This window comes from Sylvia atricapilla, chromosome 7, assembly GCF_009819655.1.
Source record: "Sylvia atricapilla isolate bSylAtr1 chromosome 7, bSylAtr1.pri, whole genome shotgun sequence".
NCBI lineage: Eukaryota > Metazoa > Chordata > Aves > Passeriformes > Sylviidae > Sylvia > Sylvia atricapilla.
This window is the reverse complement of record NC_089146.1, coordinates 29,061,695-29,082,717: the sequence shown is the minus strand read 5'-3', so window position 1 is coordinate 29,082,717 and position 21,023 is coordinate 29,061,695. Positions and strand designations below refer to the sequence as shown.

Sequence of the window (21,023 nt, the reverse complement as noted above, 5' to 3'; positions counted from 1 at the left end):
TGTCTCTTCTGGGGATTCATTTCTCGTTAAGTTGCTTTATTTTTTTTTGGCACGTTTGCCTTTTTCTCCGTCCCTCCACAAGTCTCAGTGCCCCTTGCTGAAGGGCAGGAGCCACGAGAGCATCCATGGTTCCTGCTGCCATGGCATCATGCCCTGCATCCTGCCTTTGGCTGGGTGTCAGGCTTGGGCTACCTGCAGCTTTCCTCTGGGATGGGGTTGCATATTGCTGGTCTACATGAAGGCAAGAATCAGATACTGATCAGATACATGTATCTGCGTGTCACCAAATGGCATCTTCCACTTGGCAGTCTGATGATTTTCCTGTATCCGAGAGGGCTCCTTCTTATCCTTCTCATCCCCACGATGTCCTTGAGAAGGTGCTCAGTTCCCAGGCTGGTCATCATCCCTGGTGTGACTGCCAGCCACCAAAGCTCTTTGGCAAGTGTTTGATGTTAAGCACGGGGAATAGCTCCCTGGGGATCTCTTCTTAAGTACATTGCTGGAGTGAGGCTCTGGTCAAGACACCTGGACCAAAGCCCTCCTGCATCAGTGAGCATGGCTTGTCTCCCGGGGACTCATGGCAGCCCCTGGCTACTCCCAGCATCACCTCTCACTATTGCAGCACCATTTCCCTACTCCTTCCTCTATCTTCCCAGTATTTTATTGTCCCTTTCCTGAGTGCGGGAAGCAGCTCCTGGGCTCAGACCACTTTGGGGCAGGGACTTGTGGTTTGTTTCCAGGGTGGGATGTGAAAATACAATCTTGTTTTCACCTGGTCTGCAAAGGGCTGAGTTCTCAGCCCCAGGGGCAGATGTCTTTTGCCACAAACCTGCTTCATACTGCCTGGCATTACTTTTTGATAGGCATTGAGATCTCATGCAGAAAAATCTGTCCTTCAGCCCATAATCCTTGTGGTTTTGAGTAAAATCCCAGGTAATCACAAATGCCAATAGTTTGGGTGGTTTTTTTCCCATGCAAGATCTGTTTAAGTCAAACACAAGTCACTGAACTTATATTGGGAGTAAATAACCAGAGCCATTCCGTGTAGCTTATCATGAGGTCACACAGAATGAGCTAATGCTCCCTTCTGGCCCGGAAATTAGACTTTTCAGACAGCAAAATTTCGTCCTGCAGGTTCTAAGCCTCTAGCACCTTTCCTTACAGGGGAGCCCAAGCCCCAGGTCTGTGCAGTGCTCAGGCCCTTGTAGAGATGCTCACCCCTATCACCAAAGCACAGCCCTGCTTGGGGGCAGGTTTCTTATACTGCCTGTTTAAATGAAGGTGGGCAGCTGCTGTGGGGGAAAGCTTTCCAGTGGACTGTGATGCCTGGCTGACAGGCAAAGGGCAGTGACTCTGTCCATTACAGCAGTGAACTTGCTGCCCTGGAAATACTGACCCCTCTGAGATTTTCACAAGCTGCAAACCTTGCAGACAAATTCCAGGTTTCTGGAACTATTTGTGTGAGAGGTCTGGAGAAAGAGCCGTGTTAGAAATGAAGTTGTGTGCTTGCAGAAGCTGACAGCAGCATGGTCCTACTGCCTCCAGCCTCACCAGCCTGTTTCTTTCCACTTCACCAGCACTGTACACACCACCATGGATTTTTCTTTTTTTCTCCCCCCCCAATCTTTTTTGCAGCCAGGATGTTTTTTCTTGCCTTTTTATTGTTCCAGTGACCTAGCAACTCCACTTTGGTGGAGTCCTGCCAGGAGACTTCCTCCCCAAGCCGTCTGATAGTCTCCAGCAGCACTGCCCTCGGATGGGAGCAGAAGTTAAAATGACACCAGGCAGGGTCCCTGTGTGGCTTTTGCTCTGGCCTCACGAGTGCTGGTGAGGGCAATGTTGCCTTCCCGATTAGAAAAGCTTCCAAGGGGCTTTAAATACCCCAGAAAAAGGAAGAAGAAGTAGTGATGTGTGGGTGATATTTTTTGTAATATTTCTGCAGGGCATTGTAGAAAAGCCTGGGGGGTTTTAGAAGTAAATTTGCTGATGCTGGGATTTAGCATTTGGGATCTATAGTGCAGGCAGGGTAGCTGGGGACATTTCAGCATTGCAGGGTTACGGGAGAGGGGATGGAGAGAGGAGGTGTGAATGCTCAGAGAGCTGTGCCGTTAGGGAGATTTATTTTGGCTTAGTTTTATTGATGTTTACTAAAAACAGTAAAAAAAAAGAAATCCCTTTGGTAAGTGCTTCTGGGACCTGTCAGCTGGTGCTGCCTTCACTCTGCCCTGGGCCTGCGGGGGCTTTTCCCACATTAACGCTTGGAGGGACTCTTCTAGGGCAGAATATAAACGAGCTGTCAAGCAAGGAAATATGTCTTTGTCTGGCTTTCTGCTCAAGAAAGGCTGTCAGGACACGAGGCCTGGGGCACTGGAGGTTCAATCTTCGCTGAATGGATGGATGCATGCATGGATTGAGATTTTACTGGAGCCTCAGTAAAATAACAGCATGGTTATGAGTTTTTTAGCAGTATGGTAAGTCATGGCTTAGCCCTGTTGGAAGTGGAATTTTATATAAAAAGTTTTTCTACCAGGACCTTTTTTTTTTTTTTTTTTTTTTTTTTTTTTTTTTTTTTTTTAAATTCAGTTACTAAAAGCTGTTTAAAAACAAAAGTTGATGAAAAGAGGTTCGAGGAGCTGCCCTGAGCTCTGGGCTGGTGGTTTTCAGGGAGCACAGGTGGTCCCATGGATCCGTGTGGTCTCAGGGATGTGTGGATTGAACCAAACTGCCCAAGAAAGATGAATAAGAAGCTTAGGATTTCATGGGATTGAGCTGGTGATCTGGCAGCCTGCACCTCCCCAGGGAAATGTTTAGGACACCAAAACTAAGAGGCTGTAAACCTCTTGATAAGCAGAACAATATCTCCACTGTGCAGATTTTATCCCAGTTGTGGGCACTCCATATGCATATATCCTGTGCTTTTGGAAAGCATCACAGATTTCTGTGTACCCTTTATTTTGGAGAAGCTGTTTGGAGAACCTTGCTTTAGGGTACTGCTTTTAAGAGCAGTCAAGCATCAGGTTCTGGGATGGTGAAAAAACATGTAGGAAGGAAAAATGGCCTTTAGCATCCTCTAAGGTTTTACAGGCCCTGGAGGGGAGGTGGTGTGGAAGTGCAGAGTGTTTCAGTGTCATGGAGCAGAGCTGCATGCAGGGTGCTGTGGCGTGGCACTGGAGTGTCTGGGGATGATGCTGATGTCCCCAGCCCTGTTGGCACCCATCGCTGGATGTGGCCAGGGGGGCATTAACCATGTGGGCCTTGGCATTCACAGCTTACAGGGGCTACTGCTGGCATTAAACCCCATCACTTTCCTTGAGCTGACATATTAAAGCTCTAGGCACCTTTGTTGCCTGCATGGATCCTTCCTATTATGGTTAAAGTGACTGAAGGTCCTGTGAATTGCTGTCCTGCTCCGCCTGGGGCCCAGGGGGAGAGGACGAGGAGCAGAAGGACCAGAGCAAGGCACTGCCAGGGAATGTGTCTGTGGGCTGCTGCATCCAAACCAACCCCCACAAAAGGGTGAGAGGCTCTGGCAAGGCTCCTACACCTCTTCTCTTCCCCCTACACCCTCTCTTGCCACCTTTCCTAATCCAGGCGGAATAATTCCTTGTATTGATACAAAAAATTAAGCAGAACAGAGTTGACTGCATGTGGTTAAAACCCTCTTGCATTTTTCCCGCACTCAGTGCACACGAGGGACCTTCCCGGGGCAGCATTATCAGCGTGTTTACGCTCAACTGACCCATCTCAAGTACGATTTTTTTTTTAAACTGCATTTTAACCCCCCCACCGCTCCCCCCCCCGCCTTGAACTTCTTCTTTCAGAGCAAGAACAAGGAAGGAAATTGAAAATCCCAGAGAGCCCTGGACGGTCCAGATTTAGGGCTTTAGCTTTTGTTCGCACAAGCTCACTTGGCTCCCAACCGGCCTCCACCCATGATCCCGACATCCGCAGCAGCCGTTCAAAACAGAGCCCGGAGCCCGGCCCCGGCAGGACCGGAGCCGCCCCCGGCCACCGCTGGCCCGGCTCCGCTCCCCGCTTCTTCTCGTGCCTTTCTTCCGACCCTTCTCCTGCAGCCAGCCAGGAGTTCGCTAAGGCGAGATGAGGTGGTTTTTTTTTTTCTCCCCTCCGCGAGCCTCGGATGATGTTAAGATTATGCAACGTTAACAGATGTGGGGTTTATAATCAGAGCTGCCTGTCCTCGGGAGGAGCCTGCTTTAGCTCCACGAGCGCTCCTCTCGGCATGGGATGCTCCCGGGGTGGCCCGCAGCCCTGGAGCACAGCCGCTGCATGGGCGGCTCCGCTCCCATCCTACCGGGAACGCTCCCCAGGGCATGCCCACCCTCCCGAGGAGGGACTGCTCCGGGTGAAGGGCCGCCCTGCACAGCCAATCGACTGCTCTTGGCTTTCCTTCGGTGCGAACTCGGATTAAATTGGTGCTCCCCAGTCAAGACAGTATTTTTCCTACCCCTGGAGGGGAAAAAAAAAAATCCCATCCGCAGGGAAGCGGTGGGGCTGGGATAACTTGAGGCGTGCCTTGGCTGGCTGCACTCTCCTGACAGATGCTGGCTGTGGGAATGCTGCTCTCCTGGCATCAGCAGGATACACCCGTCCTCCTTCCCTGCCCTAAGATGTCTGTGAGCGATCACGGTCACTGCAGAAAACGTGCATTGTTGTGCATTTCAGTGTTGTGCTGACCCGTGGTAGAGCTTTGAGCATCACCTAAGTGTGCCTTGGTGGCAGCCATCTCTGAAACAGGGCAATGCCTGCGCTGTGTCAGGGATGGAGGCAGAAAACTGTTGGCCCACAAGAGATTTTTCAGGAGTCTCACAAGGTAGATATCCAACTGGGCTGCCAGGGGCAAGCCCAAAGCCTTGAGAAATCAGCTGGAACTTGATCTGTTTGTCCTGGCCGAGCTATATAACTCGGCTCACAGCAAGCCATGGACTTGTTATGCTTGCAGAGAAAAAGTAACTCCGAGCCTCGACCTGTCTGGTGAGCATCACTGCTAGTTTTAACTGGGAAGGAAAACACCAATCCAGTGGGTGGCAGGGTTTTGTGCTGGAAGTCAAGTGTTTCTCAGTGGCTGTGGTTATGTGAAGTTAAAGCATGCAAAGCTGTTGGCAGCTTAGGATGTGACAAAATTGTTAGTGACACATCAGTACCTCAGCTAAAGGGCCACTCTGCTTTAAGCCTTTAATGCATCAGGGGAGGCCAGATGGTCCCATGGGGGATTTTTTTGGGAATAAGTTTGATCTGGTCTATCCTCTCCAGAGGAGGGTTGTCTTTGAAGTCTTAATTTCTGCAGGCAAATCAAAGAGGATATTGTGGTTATCTTGCACTTCTGGCAGGCTTGATGGTTGTGAGATTTCACGTCTATTTTGTTGAACCACACAATTTTTTTGGATTTCCTTACTACATGCTGTGGGTTAGATTTCCCAGTGTGGCTCATGCTCTGCACCCACTGAACTGGGGAGCTGAGCACGACGTTTTTCTCCCTGCACCAGGACCTGGCATACTTTTTGCAGGGCAGAGTTAAAAATGCCAGATGACTCTAAAAAGCTTGTGTAAATAATACCTTCTCATTCAGCCCCTCCACTGCCTGGCTGCACTCAAAACCAGATTTGCTGGCACCCACAATAAGGGGAAGGATTTTGCTTCAGTTTATTCCCAGCAGCTCTGCAGAGCCAAAAGAGGATAGAGAAAACTCTGAGGTAGATTTGCAGGGCAAACAACCACCAGATAAGCAAACAGCAGTGTTTTACTTTTGAACTGGTCTCATTCAGTCAAGGAGCACTGCTTGCTGGCATTTCCAGGGTTACTTTTTAAGAAGTGGCAACGAAATGCCTGCTGCAGTGTCATGCTGTACATTTTTAGCCTGCCTGTCCAGAGCCCTTGTTGACAAATGAGCTGGCAACCTGAGAAAGCAGATTTCCCTCTGTCTATCCTCATACCCTAAGGGTTTCTCTAAGCATCTGCTGCTTTGCCTTCTCTCAATGGCCACGGGATCTCCAGTGAGCATGGGCTGCTCAGCTGAAAGCTTTTAGTGAGAGGGGGATGGAGAGAAATTCAGTGCACTGCCCTCCAGCACAGCCACATTTTTCAGGGCTGCTATAAATGGACTTGTGGGCTACGATTACAGGCTGGGTATTGGCTTGCAAATGAACACAGCAAGCATCCCCTGCTACTTCCCATCCCCTTGTCCAGCTGCTGAGGACCAGAAGCTTGTCCCATGAGACAGGAGGTGGCTCCCAGTGGGCTCTGGGTGGCAGTGGCTGCTCAGCATTGCAGCCACTGTGAGGGCTGCCAGAAAAGGTACTCTGGGGGCTCTGCTCCACCACAGCTCTTGTCTCCTTGGACCACATGGGGCTTTGACTCCCAGCATGAAATACAGACTGTCCTACCTACCCCTCTATTTTTTGGTGAGTTCCCATTAAAGCTATTGCAGGCGGATAGAGGACACCATTTCTGAAATTGCCACCTCTGTTGTGGCAGGTGCAGCAACTCCAAAGAAGACATACAAGACAAGGAGGAGGTATCCCACAGGTGTTTCTCTTGGACATACAGTTTTCTTACAGAAGATGTTTGGAGGTCCAGGACAGGTTTAACCTTCAAAATCAGAGCTTTTAGGCTGAGACTGACTGCCTTTGGCTGCTGCCTGTGGATGCCATGCACATGACAGAGACTGAGTTTGGGTTCTACAGAAGATGGACAAAACAGGGACCTTGCCCTTTCAGATTTGGACTTGCTTTGACTTGTGGGCTTTGAAGGTCATCTGAGGCTGCAGTGCCAGCCAGGCCTTGGGATTGTAACATAGATGGTGGCTGCTGGTTTTTGTGTGAGCTGATATGCAGGGAAATCCTCACAGCCCTGGGTGGTACCATAAGCTGAAAACCCTGATTCCTTGGACCACCACTCAGGCACGATCTTCTTCATCTTGTTTCTCATATTCTGGTAGGCATTAATGTTAGAAATGCCAAAATATTTCATCACCTTGGGGTGCTTTGGATATTTCATCACCTGGGTGGGCTGTTTAATCCACACCATACATTGATCTCTGTCCCCAGTGCCTCATGGAGCCCGGATGGGTTATATTGACCCTCCTGATTGCCCTCAGCCAGCTCTCTGGAGGTGATGAGATTTGAGGTCAAGTGTCCAGCAAGCACTGCCCAAATGGAGAGAGGGGAAGAGCTGTGGGGTCCTCTCCCCTCCCATCTCCCCATATGGAATGGGGGCATATGGGCTGTGCTGGGCTGTCAGCTCCAGAGACCTTCACACTCCTCCCATGGACTCTACACTGCGAGTATTCCCATCAGTTATTTGTTTAAGACTTTCTTTTTGCTCCTTTCAAAATTTGTTTCTCCTGACACAACAAAAGTCCTGAGGGTGCTGAATTGGTCTTTTACAAAGAGGTGGGTTTTGGTATTTGGTCCTAGAGACCAATGTAGTTTCCACTGGTGCAAATCCAAAAATAAATTTCATGTCTGTGTTTTGATTATACAAAATTTTTCTCTAGTGTAAGTAAATGAGCTCAGAGCTTGGCCTTGGTGTTACTGCAGTGAGCTGAGCCTGCACATCAGTGCTGATGGGATCTAATTTTTTTTTTTTCTTGTCTTTCCTTTTAGTCACTGAAGGCAGCCATCAGGAGAGGAGTTCAGGCACAGAGATAAGGACTCCTGGTGCTCCTGTGGAGCTGGTGACAATGCTGGCTGGGAGCAGGGAGTGGGCATTACTGCCTGCCAGGCACAGGGCAGTGCCAGCAGCAAGAAGGGACACGGGGCACACTGGCCCCCCTGCCACTGATGGGGTTGTCACCCCTCCAGGAGCAGGATCCCCAGAGAACCCATCTGCTGGGACAGTGACCCAACTGCTCACCCACAGCCATCCTCCCGGTGAGTTTTATGGATGTCAGAATCCCTGTTAGCTGTTCCCAGCCCATGGACTGAGCACAGCCAGTGGGTTAGGAAATGTTCCTGCCTCACAGCGAGAAATGCAGATTTTTGAGAGAATTCCAATCTCAGGAAAGCTGGGCTTTGTTTTTTAGCTTTACAGCGAAGATGATTCTCGGCAGCTGTCACTGTTTTTCTCCACCCAGCAGTACCCAGGCAGTCCTGCCCATCCACTGAGCTCAGGGGCTGTGCAGAGACCCCCAGGTGTCCCCACACCTCCTCCCAGGAGGAACTGAACCCCATCACAAGCCCAGCCTAGGTTATAAGAGCTCAGCATAAGGATGCCTCACCAGCTGTGATGATGATTTGTGGCTGAGGTCCTTACATGGAAACCCTGCAAGTGAACACTTACTTTTGGGCTTGTTCATAATCTTCATAAGTAAACCAGTGTATTTTTTAAATCATGAACTTGAATCAAGGCCCGTTTCTCACAGCAGCAAGACAAAGCTGTGCCGATTGCCCTGTCCTCACCTCAGTTTTTTTCATAATAACCCCAGCTGAAATAAGATATAAACATAGAGGGTTTCTTTAAGTTTTTTGATTCCTTGGTGGGTTTTTTTTCTGCTTAGGGACTAGAATGTGGAGTTGGCATGCCCAGGCTGCCAGCTGTGGGCTGTTCTGGCACCAGCTCCTTACTGCCTTCTGCCTTTTTAATGTCTCTAAAAAAAATCTGTTTCCTTTGCCATGCACAAATGAAGACAATGTTTAAAATGCCATTATTTTTTGGCGACAGAAGCCCTGTTCCCATCAATCCCTCCTGCAGTTAAGCTGTGCTCTGTTAAACAGAGGAATCATGAGGGATGCAGTTGTCACTCTTCCTACTGGATGTGGTAGGGGCTGGGTACCACTGCAGGTGATGCTGCTGCCACCCAGCTGAGACAACTTCTCCAGGTGAACCTGACCCTCTCCCTGTTGCTTTCCAGACCCTGGAAGCCATCACCATGCTGCAGGCAGCCAGGGGAGAGGCAAGAGGACTCTGGCTCCCCCCAGCACCCCTGCAGCTGCTGAAGGGACAGCACCAGGCTCAGGAGCCCTCAGCACCAGTTCGGCTGAGGGGACACAGGGAGGGCACCACGGGGTCTGGAATGGGTCAGGGTTTAACAACACTGTGAGGACAGTGCTGCTATCTTCATCTTCAGAATCTCATCAGCCAGGTGAGCCATACCAGTGCAGCCTAGGAACACTGGGAAGGTGTTCCAGCACCTGGGAACTAGGTGAATGCTGTTCCTCAGAGCAGCCAGCATTGGTTGAGCCTGGGTCTCCTGTGCTGTAGAGCTTTGTGGATCCCACTCTCCATCCTCACTGTGCACTCAGGGCAGTTTTCTGGCTTGCTTTGTGCATGAGAATGGACAATCCATGTGTCTTCTCCTGGTATTCAAAATTCTTAGTTGCTTGGTGCAGCTTCCAGACACAAAGTTTCTGTAGGCACAGTACAGACAGAGGGGCTGAGGGGCAGGAAGGGTGGCAGTGGGGAATGGTGTGCAGGCAGCTAATCCCATCTCTGGGCTCTCATCTGCTTTCCCCTTTTGCCTTGCAGGCACTGACAGCCTCTCTCAACCAGTCAGCAGCTTGGTGGGCACAGAGTTGGGCAGCAGCCCTGCCATGGGCACTGCTGCTGCTTCACCAAGCCTGTCAGGGAGCAGCCCCAGCACTGTCCTCCCTGGCTCCTGGGGACAGCCCCAGGCCTCCTCCCAAGCTTCCAGCACCCAGCCTGGTGCAGAGCACATCATGCTACACCCCAGGGGTGTCACGGGGAACTCCAGCAGCCCTTTGCTGACAGCATCACCTCCCACAGACAATGCTTTCAGAGGTGAGCTTTGCTGGACTTTGTTTCATAGTTTTAAAATGCCATTTCATAGTATTGGCTTTCTTGAAGCAGAGGAGATGCTCTGTTTTGCTTGAGCTCTGTTTTTTATTATTGGGATGGTTAGCTGAAATTCCCTGCTGAAAGCAGGAAAAAGCAATGGAAAAAAATAATTCGATCCAACCCCCCCAGCATTTTCCACTTAACAAAAATAAAAAAATAAGTTCTTTGGATGTTATCGCAGTGTTTTCTGCAGGGTGGATGTCTGCAGCTGTGAAATATCTTCACTGGGCCAGTGCCAGCTGCAGAGCAAGGGCAGCTCTGAGCCCCGTTTGACCTGTGCCCAAGTGGTGACAGAGTGGGGTGGGAGGTTGGGAATCCACACTTGTGGCCTAATGGGGTGAGATGCCTGTGCTTAACAACTTACTCAGGGCAGCAAACTTGAGATCCCTGGGCTCCATGGCTTCCCCTTGCTTGCTCTGCAGCAGCCAATTTGTGGGGGTCCCAAAAACAGAGGCTTTGCCCAGCTTGACATGAACACTGAACACCTCAGTGCTGCCAGATCCTTATCCTGTGTGCAGGGCTTTTCAGGAGCAAACACATCTTCAGGGTTCTCACAGTGACACATCCCTTCCCTCTGCTCTTGGGGGCACCCCTGGGGCTGCAGGAAACCTGAGATCCAGTACTGAAAGACAGTGCCCTGCTGAGCCCTGGGATGTGCACTGAGCTGCAGGCTCATACGGGAATGTGGCTGTGCTTAGGTTTCCTCCCTTTGCTGTTTGATGCTGTGCTTGAGCCACATACACAAAAAAAAAAAAAAAAAAAAAAAAAAAAAAAAAGGACCTGAGCCTATTTCCAGCAGTATTAGAGCAAAGGTGGGATTTAAGGGCAAATCCCTGCAGTCCTTGCCCTGTGGGCTTTCCTGCTGTCTGGGCCACGGCACTCTCACAAAGCCTGGCAGCAAGCCCTCGGTTTTGTGAGAGGTCTTCCTGCGGTGAGGGGAGTCAGGCCATTCCAAAAGAGCACTTTGTCCAGATTGAAAACTTCCTATGCTTAATATCTATATGTGCGCTGCAAGCCTCTGGGAGGAAAATGGATCCATCTGTTTATAATTTCACATGTATAAATCCATTTTTTTTTATTATACTTTAGCCGTTGGAAGCAGCTACCAGCCATCCAACAACTCAGCTATGGAGAGGTTCAGTTCAGACTCCCCCACCAGCAGCACCTCCATTTCCTCAACAGCCACCAGGGGTGGAGGGAGGACACTGAGGTCTCTGCCAGCCAGCACCAGGCTGGTCACCATGGCAGACATTTCCACCTCTGGGACTGAAATCACCAGCTCTTCAGCCCAGAACCAGACCCATGGGATGTCTGTGGGTGCCCAGGGTGATGAAGGCAGAGGTGTCACAGACCCACTGTTCACAGGCTTGACATCTGCTTCAGAAAGCGCTTCCACAAGTGAGTTTTAATAGATAGCTGTATGCCTCAGAACTCTTATTTAAAGACTCTTTATTAACAAAATACATCCTTTTTATTTTAAAGAAAGGAGGAATAATATTGTATTTGGCACATTCTGTACATTTTAAAACATTTCACAGAAATGAAAGTATGGATAAATATTATTCTTGTTGGAAGGGGAAGATAGATTTTCCTTGAAAACTTCCAGTTGAATTTTGCAAGCAATAACTTCAGCAGTTCCTTTTTAGAGACCACTTTCCCCCTGTCTTAATGATTTCCCAGTGTTAAATATTACTGTATTGAATATTCACATGTGCACTGTCTACATCTACTGATAGCAGGGTGAAACCTACCCAGCAGTTTTTATTTATGTTTATGCAGTTTGGTCTTTCCCTTCTCCTTTTTCAGCTTTTGGCAGTGATTATGAACCCCCCAAGAGCTTCCCAGGTGCAGAAGAGGCGACGCTGCGCTTGGGCATCCAAGGTGCTGATGTGTCCAGCATGGCAGTGGGGACACTGATGTCCCCAGAAAATGGCCACACAGCTGGGGTGACAGGGCACTCTGCGACCAGCACCAACCCCACAAGCTCTTTGGGTGAGACCTCCTCTTCCTTGAGGACTGAGACACATCATCCCAACAGCTCATGGGAAGCCACCCATCTCCCAGGCCCTCCTGGGGGTTCTCTGCTCACAAGCTCCCTCTCTGCCTCTGAAGGTCCTTTCCGAGGTAAATTTCTTAGTCTGGAAGCTGTCTGCCTTGGGGCTGGGTGAGATTTCACATCCCTGCATTGTTTTCCTTCAGATATGGTCATCAGTCACTGGATGTTTTTATTACCGACTGCACTGAGCTGGCAGTGGGGTGGGTGGGAAGGCAGAGAGTGGAACTCAGCTTTGGGTGAAAGAGTGGAAAACGTTGATGGCCTCAATATTAATGAAACTCCAGTCCTGGGAAGAATATTGGTAAGAACTTTCCCTGCCAGAGGCACTTGCTGGGGTTTTGCAGCTGTCACCTGGTGTTATATCTGCCATACAGGCTGGTCTGTAGGACATGGGCTTGAGATTTTTCATGGCTTTTTGTAATTAGGAGATTTACCTCTTCCCACAGAAACACCTTCAGTTTCTCAGTGGGCAGTGTAGGAATGGGTGCAGAGCAAACAGTCATATGTATAGCTCATGTGTATGCTATTTTATTTTATGAATCAAACCTGGTTTTATTGTATCCTAGGTGTCAGAAGCAGCCATAGACCAGTGGCAGAGAAAACCTCCCTCACTTCCTCTGCCACCAGCACTCCCATTTCAGCCACATCCAGCAGTGGTGGGAGGCTGCCCAGGGCTGCCTCGGGCAGCAGCCACTGGACAGCAGACAAGGGCTCCACGTCCAGCAGTGCCATGTACAGGACCTTGGACACAACCCAATCCTTGGCCACATCTTCTGTGAGAGAGACCTCCAGAGCTCAGGGGTCCACAGGAATGACAGATTTCACTGAGGTGTCAGACTCTTCCCTAACAGGCTCTCACTCTCCTTCAGAAGGTCCTTTTCCTGGTGAGCTCACGTTAGATTTGAAATATAATTTTTCTTACCAGCCAAAAGAGGACTTCCTGCAGCTTGCACTTGCCTGAATCTTTCCTGTGATTTAGAATGTACTGTTTGGAAGGATGCAGTGTGATTTTGTTTCTGAAATTATTCAGCTCCTTCCTGACCAAAAAGATGTGCTTTAGATTTTTTACAGAAAGGGTACATGTGTGGAAAATTTCATTATGCCAAGAAAAATAATTAACTTTCAATCACAGTCCTTTTTCTTACTATCCAGTTGCTATCTCCATGCAACAGACAAGAAAACTAAGCAAGTGAGGATTAGATCATGTCCCTGCCAGGGATCAGTCTTCAGTTCCTACCTTCTGTCCTACTTCTTGGATCGTGCTGCTTCCCAGAATTTGAGCCAGCTCAACAAATTTAAGGCAACTTCAAATGAGGTCCTTCATGCTTCAGAACCCCACTGTGGTTCTGAAGGGGTCTGATTCCCCTGATCCTGTTTCTTCAGATTTCTCTAAAACCTTCACACTGCTCGGGGTAGTGCCTTGTCTGAACTGATTTCCAGGCTTTTCTGGATCATCACGATATTTGTTCTAGCAGCATGGAGTGCACTCAGGCACATAACGGTGACATCAAGTGCACAGCATTACCATTTCAACAGTTTTTATATAATAGCACTTTTATCAGTGTCACACTGTTTTTTAGAAGGCAAATTTTTGTAGGAAGGATTTGCATCTTTGGAAATTGGCATCTTCCCATGTTTTCTACTTGTGTTTGTTTACTTGCTGCCTCTGGGTGCTATTGGAAGAAAGCTCATTTTTATTTATAGTTTCATATGTGTAAAAATATAAATTGTTTCTTAATCACATTTCAGCAACTGGAAGCAGCCACGTGCCATTCAGCATCCTGTCAACAGAGAGAAGAACCAATTTCTCCACCACCAGCACCTCAGATTCCACAACAGGCACCAAAGGTGGAGGGAGGACGTTAAGGTCTCTGCCAGCCAGCACCACACTGGCCCAAACAACAGAGATTTTCACCACTGGTACTGAAAACATCAGCTCTCCAGGCCATTCCCAGTCTTCTTTGGGAACCCACAGTGGTGGTGGCAGAGGTGCCACCCTGTCATCTGTGAACCCATTGCTCACAGGCACACCATCTGCTTCAGAAAGCACTTCCCCAGGTGAGCTCTGACCACACACCAGGCACCCACCTGCATGGAGGGTGAGGGCGTGCTAGAAGGTGCTGGATGATGGCATTGGACATTACAGATGGAAATTTCAACTTCCAGAGAAAAAATGCATTATCTGTTTCTTATATTTAGCCACCAGGAGAAGCCAGCCTTGCTGCCAGAGCAGTCTGGCCTTGAGAATTGCTGTGTTCTCAGGGACAGCACAGTTTCAAGACTGCCCCATTGGCTGGGTTTATAGCAGCAGCAGTCATTCCTGGCTCCCACCCTGGGGTGCAAAGGCAGTATTTACTGATCCCTACAAACCTGTCATGCTTTCTTTTGAGTACCAGGGATTTGGGTGCTGTGTGAGCCCCCCTCTCACTCACTGTGGGTGCAGAGGTGACAGTGTGGCTGTCTGGTCAGGTCTGTGGCACCAGGAGCAGTGCCGAAGGGAAGCAAACCCAAAAGTGTTCCCATAACTTGTTCCTAGTGCCCTCTCCGGGCTGCCCCGCTGTGAGCAGCACCTCCTAGCACAGGAAAGAGCTGTGCCTTCACAGTTAGCATTTCCACAGGATTGGATTTTCTGCCACGTTCTCTCTGTGCCCTCAGCCTGAGGTTGGTGATGGAAGAGGCAACACCTGCTTATTTATAGTTGAGGGTGCATAAATCATTTTGCTTTTCTCTTTCTCAGCAGACAAGACCTCAGCAATGGGAGGGCACCTGCCTCTCACCAACACACCCAGTGTGGTGACAACCACCATCAGTGAGGAGAGCAGCACAGTGCCCCTTTTGGACACCCATGGAGCTTCCAGTGCCACAGGGAGCTCTGCTCCCTCTCTCCTCCACACCAGCACCCTGGACACAGTCTTGCTGTCCTCGTCAGCAGCAGAGTCTGGGGAGAAAAGGAATGTTTCACAGAGTGGTGCTGGACTCAGTGAGCTTCCAACAAAGCTGCTGCCTGCGTTTTCTCCCAGCATTTCAGTGCCTTCACCTTCAGCCACAATCTTCATCCACAAGGAAGGGACGTCTCAAGCCCCAGGGAGCCACAGCACGTGGACCACAAAAGCAGAAAAGCTCACATCTCACCCTGGCACAGCTGGGGACATCCACACCAGCCCTGTCCTGTCCTCCACAGCATGGCCTCGAGTGAGACATGTGTCATCTGGCCAAGCAGGGTCCCCAGAGCCCAAGGTCACCCTTACATCCAGGGTCTTCACCTACTTCTCAACTGCTGCTGAACCTTCCAGTGAGTTTTTCTGAACTCTGGGGTAGCATTTGACTGCCTGTCCCTTTCCCTCCTCTGTAGGATTGACACAGCTGTTGCAGGTGTAATGGGCAGCATTTATAAGTGGTCATAGTTCTGCCCAGTGGTGTTGTGTTTTTGCAGCTGCTGATGCTTAACATGAAGGGTCTCATTCTTGAGACATGTAGCTTGTTGCTGTAGGACACATGGACTGCCTGTCTGGGTTGGGGTGATAATTATAAATAAGATTAACATACTATTATGACTCAAATGCTACTGATTCTTTGGTATTTGGACAGTCCTGTCTGTTCTCAGATGATAAATCAGATGCCTGCTTTTCAATCCTTTTCCAGCTGTTGGCAGCAGCCATCCCTCCCTGAGCAGCTCAGGTGCTGAGAGGATGTCCAGCCCCGTCACCGACCCTGTGTTCAGTTCATCCACGTCTGCGGGTGCTGGGGACAGGATGCTGCACTCAGTGACAGGTGGCACGTTGGCTGGTGGCATGGAGAGCTCTTCTTTCCATGCCAAAGCTCCCGGCTCTCCAGGGCCGTCTGAGCCAGCACTGGTGGAGCAGGGCAGGAGAGCCAATGCCTCCACCAGCAGCGGGGGATTCACGGGCTCTGTGACGGAGACGGTGTTCGTACGTTCTGCCAAGATACCCACTTCCTCTTCCTTCCAAAACAATCCCACAAGTGAGTTGCTGTCTCCTGCTGTACGTTTGGGGAGAATTCACATGCTCCTGTTTTTCAGTGTGTTGTACATAGATTTCTCATTCGTTACTACAGTCAGTACCACCTGTGGGTTCACTTGGAGATGTTTCCATCAGAGGAGTCAAAACCAGACACCACACTGAGGGGGAGCTATTCCAGAAGTGGAGCCATAATCCCTCCTGTTTTGATGGCTGCATTACTTTTTTTTGCATTCTAACTGGTGTCTTTTGTGTGATGCTTTCAGAAGTGTTTTATGATGACCTAAGTCAGCTGTAGAACTAAAACAAAATTTCAATACCATTTTTTTATTTTTTTAAAGTTAGCTGACTTAGCTTTACATCCTGAAATTGGTATTATAAGATTGATTGCACCTTTTATGGTTAAATAATCTGAATTTTTGGCAGGCTGATGTGCTGTTCATTTAGGTTTTCCTGGCTGCAAAGTTATGAATCATTGGGTTCATGATAAGCTGCAAATTAACATAATGTTATAATTTCATCTTGCAGAGGCATGAAGTTCACTGTGTCTAAAAACAAATTGACTGAACAAGATGGACATTCTGTAGATGGGAATGGAGGATAAGAGGGAGAGGATATGAGTTTTGTAAATTATGAGTGATAAAGAGAACAATTGGGTTTTCCTGCTTAGCTTGCCACAAATATCACGGAATGCTAAGAGCTCGATCACTTTAGGAAAGCAATATGTGAAGAAAAGTGATTTGGAAACCCACACATTGCGTGGGAATCTTGTGTCTGTCAGGGTTCACCATTTTAGAATCAATTAAGGAGTTCATAAGACTCCTAATCCCATAACTATGCTTGAATGGTGCTTGAAATTTTTAGAAAATCGTGGACAGGGTTACAGACAAGAACATCTTATTTAGCAAACAGTTTTAATATGACATCAAAATGCTGTTATATTACTCTGTCTTTCTAATATTTTCTTGTCCTTTTACTCCAGACTTTTCAGGTAGCCATCAGCCAGTCAGTAGCATTGATGCTGAGAAAAGGACCTCGGTTTCTCACACAGATGGCACATACATTTCAACCACATATACCAGAGGAGGAGAAAGGACCCTCCTGTCTATCTCCAACAGCAGCACCTCTGCTGAGTCCTCAGAAAGCTCCACCTTTTTTTCTGAAATTTCCAGCCCTTTTGATGCCTCACAATCATCAGTGGCTCATGACAGGCACACCAATGCATCGAACAGTAGCAGTTTTGTTGAACCATCTACGGAGCCGTTGCTGGTGATCCCTTCCAAACCATCGACGTCTGCTTCTACAGGCAGAACAGAAAATGCAACTCTATTCAACACTGACCCTGAGTTGTTGACCACTGACAGATCATCTCTGTCTTCATCAGCTTTTCCAGCCTCTTCCTCATTGTCATCGCTGCAGCACTCGCTGTCATCAACACCACCACCAACTCATCTGTTTACACTGTCAGAATCACCTGAGCCACGCTCGCCCTCTGTGATGGCATCTTCACCCCCTCTGCAGGCTTCGTCATCCTCCTTGCCCACTTCCTCCTTGCCCTCTTCATCTTACTCATTAGCATCTTTATTGTCTGTATTTTCATCACCCTCATCCATCTCTCAGTCCAGTGAGAGTGATGAAGCAAGCATCACTGTGGCTACGAGCGTGGTCAGGCAGGTGCCCTCCACAGCTGCCACAGCCAGGAGCTCACCCAGGGAGACCAACGAGCCCAATGTCACACACCAGCCCCAAAAGACCACCACCTTCAGTCCCACCAGGTCCCCTCTCCCTACGGCACCCATGGAGCTGCTTGGTGGACGTGTCGTGTCTGTGTCCGCTCCCGTGACAGTAACAGAGACTGCCTCGCCGAGAGATGCCACCACCCAAGGGGACAGCTTTGGGAAGGCCACACCTCTGCTCACCACAGCCAGTGTTGCTCCACAGGCTGGTCCAACAGATGCACCACTCAGTCCCTCACCAAGTGCAACAAATCCCAGCAGCATTGTCCCTGCAGTGGCAGTGACCACGGTGAAGCCTCCTGTGCTGACAACGCCGGCCGGTCACCAGCCCACCCCAGGTGAGGCCAGCACCGTGAAAGACCACAGGGCCCAGACACCCACGGCCACTAAGCACAGTTATACCACTGGCAAAAGCACAGAAGCCATGGACGTCACCACTGCAAAGCCTGGTAAAGTCACTGAGGAAAACCTCCCTGTTACAAGTCCTTCTGAAGCCCCTCCAACCGTCAAGACCACTGTGAGCTTTGCAACTACTTTGGCTGCCACCAAACCAACCACTGTTCCTCCACTGAGCAGCACGGTCGGGCTGAGGACGTCACCTCCAGCAACAGGTAATGTGTACAATGGCTCTCACCAGTGGTGGGGCCAGGAGCACCTGGGTCCCACTTCAAGAGTTTTCAAAGAGTTGTGTGTACGTGTGTGTGTGATAAGTCTGTTGTCAGCAGGGTTTGAGGGCAATAACTTGCCTCCATGTTGATTTTTTTAAGCTAAGGGTTTAGCAATCAAGTTGAATGGCTGAAATAAGGGTGAAAACTTTGGTGAACATTTCAGATAGAAAGATTAAGCTAAAATTTGACAGTTTCAAGAAAATAAAGCTGATTGACCTTACAGGTAAGCACAGGATGCACTTTATATTTGTTGATAGGTTAACAATAATAATCAATAATGATTGATATCTGTCTTATTAATGAGAAAGTACACTTGGCCATCACTTGGTATTTGTGTTGAAACTGATCCTCATATTACAACCTATGGTTGTTTTCTCCCCATCTCACTAAATATTAATCTTCTACTTAGGGGCCTGATGCTTCTTCTGGTGGGTGATGTGCCATAGTCTCACTGAGTGTGTTGTTATAGTAATTTATTACCACTACCAGTCTCCTTATCTTCTCAAGTAAATACATTTGCTGAAGTCTTTTATGAAAGGAAATTGACTTTGTATTTGAAGTTCAGAGCCCAGCCATCATGCCACTGTAGGATATTGTGTGTGCTAAAGACATTAATCTCAGTGAAATATTGGCAATAATATATATTCCATCCAATAATTAAGTATTTAAAGGTTATTTCTCAGGCTGATTGGTTTTAATTATAGCTATAGCTTCATGCAAAAAAAATCACTTTACTGGAATGAATTTTTTTTAATTGAAAAATTAAGGTGATTCATCCTGTTTAGCAACTGATTCACACTTTTGCCAAATTATTCTTTCCTTTGAAAACTGAGATTTGCAATTTACCAGCATGAAAAAGATCCTTCTGCTGTCTTGGACACTGTGCTTTGTACCTGGGCAATCACTGCCCTGAGAGAAGCTGCCCTGGTCTCTGCTGTGCAAAGCACAAACAGAAGGATGGCACAGTGAAAGCCATGGTTTTAAATCACACCCACTCATTTCTGGCTGCTTAGATTAGAGTCACCAAATCTGCTTCTCACTGCTGCTGAGGTGGCTGTGCCAGGCTAGTCCAGGTATGAGATTGCATCAAGTGGTGTGTCCCAGAGCAGAGTTGGCTCAGGGCTGTCAGGTCTGTGTGGTGCCCTGGGTTATTGCAGTGCCACCAGAAGCGCTCACACGGGTTTGGCTCCTGTGCTTGGTGCTTTAACCACAGAGTCTGTCCTTCCTGCCTCGGCTGCAGCACTCAGGGGCAGCCACAAGAGAGGTGCAAGTGCTGTGTAAGATGTCTTGCTGGTCTTGTAGAGCCTTGTCACTGACAAGTCCACAGCCCTGCCCATGGTCTGCCCTTGTGGGTGTGTGCAATGTGTGTTTGTGCTCGTGTGAGTCATAGATGCAGCAAGAAGTTTTTTGTCCAGGATATCTTTTTTCCTTTTTTTTTTTTTTTTTTTTTTTCAAGAGGAACTATTGGATATATTCTTCAGAATTTGCAGTTTGAGCTGTGTAATCTATGAAGCATCTGAGATTACAGTCCTTAATCCCCTGAGACATCATATTATCATACTATGGTGTCTGCTCCCCAAGCTCTTGCTCAGCCAGCAGGAAAGGCACTGTGAGTGGTGGCACAGGCAGGAATCACTGCTGTGATCATCCCCAGGCTGGCATGGAGGAGCTCTGGAAAAGGAGGTGATTGCATCCAGGGCTGCCTCCACTGTTACTGGGTTATCTACAGACTGGATCAGTGCTCAAGCACTACTTCTGGAGCAGAGAAGCTGGGCTTGGATGAAAAGGCAGGACTTTGGTGAAGCAGCCCATGCTCACATATCTAACTTGGACTGTTGGGGTTCCTTCTTTGATCTTCTCATGCATAAACTGTTGGGTTGTTTGTCTTTGGAAAGAGCCCTGAGATCCTCTGATGAGCAGTGCTGTAGAGATGCTCATATTAACATGGGTCCATGCTAGACCCCAAGGGCTTTTTGAATGAATATTCAAGTGGTTTAGATTTATTCTTTCAGCTCCAACAGAATAATTAGGAACAACATAAATATTAAGTGCAAATGATGCAATGAAGCATCTGATAATGCTCAAGGAGTCACAGATAGGGAGTCAAGTTCATCTCTTTTTGCCCAACAGTTGATGATTTTTGTGATTCTGTAAGTATAATCTGTTTTGTTTTGTTTTTAACTTTTATAGAGGTTGATAAATGTCTTTCCAACCCTTGTCCTGCACTGGCCACCTGCAACAACACCCATGGCTCCTATATCTGTCAGTGTCCTCTTGGATATGAGCTGGAAAAAGGGAAGTGCAATTTAGGTAAGAAAACAAAAGCAAAAAACCAGGGATGGTAATAATTATCTTTAATCCTCTAAAATAAATTGACTTAGGCTCAAACTAGTTCAGGAGCTTAATGTTCCTCCCAACCACCCCTTTTATCTCAGCCTTTTGGTGTTTATACAAGTGTGGTGTCTAATGCCTGTCCTGTTGGGCTGCCTGGGGAGCAGGCAGAGATATCTGAGTGCTTCTTAAAAATGCAGCAGTGGAGCGGTGGGCTCAGGCTTGTCAGTAAGGACAGAGGTGCCCCTTCTGTTCCTGATGTGTTTGAAAACTCCCAAAAAACACTCAGCAGCTTATCAGCCCTGCAGATTCCTGTGAAGGCACTTGGCTTGGGAGAAGTGAGTGAGGCTGTTGTAACCTGGCTTCAGTGGGATCAGCCATGTGTGGAAAGTTAAGCAGCTGTGAAAGTCTTTGTAAGATCAAGGTCTTGTTTCATACCTTT

General features: G+C 48.4%; 1 protein-coding gene across 3 annotated transcripts in view; it reads left to right on the top strand.

The window, feature by feature from the left end:
• The window catches only part of HEG1 (heart development protein with EGF like domains 1), a 51,073-nt gene that overhangs the window by 10,222 nt on the left and 19,828 nt on the right, over positions 1 to 21,023 (top strand). The window contains exons 2-12 of one of the 3 annotated variants that reach the window (XM_066323091.1): positions 7,623 to 7,889; positions 8,870 to 9,100; positions 9,484 to 9,756; positions 10,903 to 11,211; positions 11,620 to 11,937; positions 12,436 to 12,753; positions 13,619 to 13,927; positions 14,610 to 15,161; positions 15,512 to 15,850; positions 16,829 to 18,193; positions 20,441 to 20,560. In XM_066323091.1, coding sequence (XP_066179188.1) covers positions 7,623 to 7,889; positions 8,870 to 9,100; positions 9,484 to 9,756; positions 10,903 to 11,211; positions 11,620 to 11,937; positions 12,436 to 12,753; positions 13,619 to 13,927; positions 14,610 to 15,161; positions 15,512 to 15,850; positions 16,829 to 18,193; positions 20,441 to 20,560 — 4,401 coding nt within the window. Of the gene's footprint in view, positions 1 to 7,622; positions 7,890 to 8,869; positions 9,101 to 9,483; positions 9,757 to 10,902; positions 11,212 to 11,619; positions 11,938 to 12,435; positions 12,754 to 13,618; positions 13,928 to 14,606; positions 15,162 to 15,511; positions 15,851 to 16,828; positions 18,194 to 20,440; positions 20,561 to 21,023 lie in introns of all 3 variants that reach the window. The other 2 variants (XM_066323090.1, XM_066323092.1) reach the window with 2 other exon arrangements.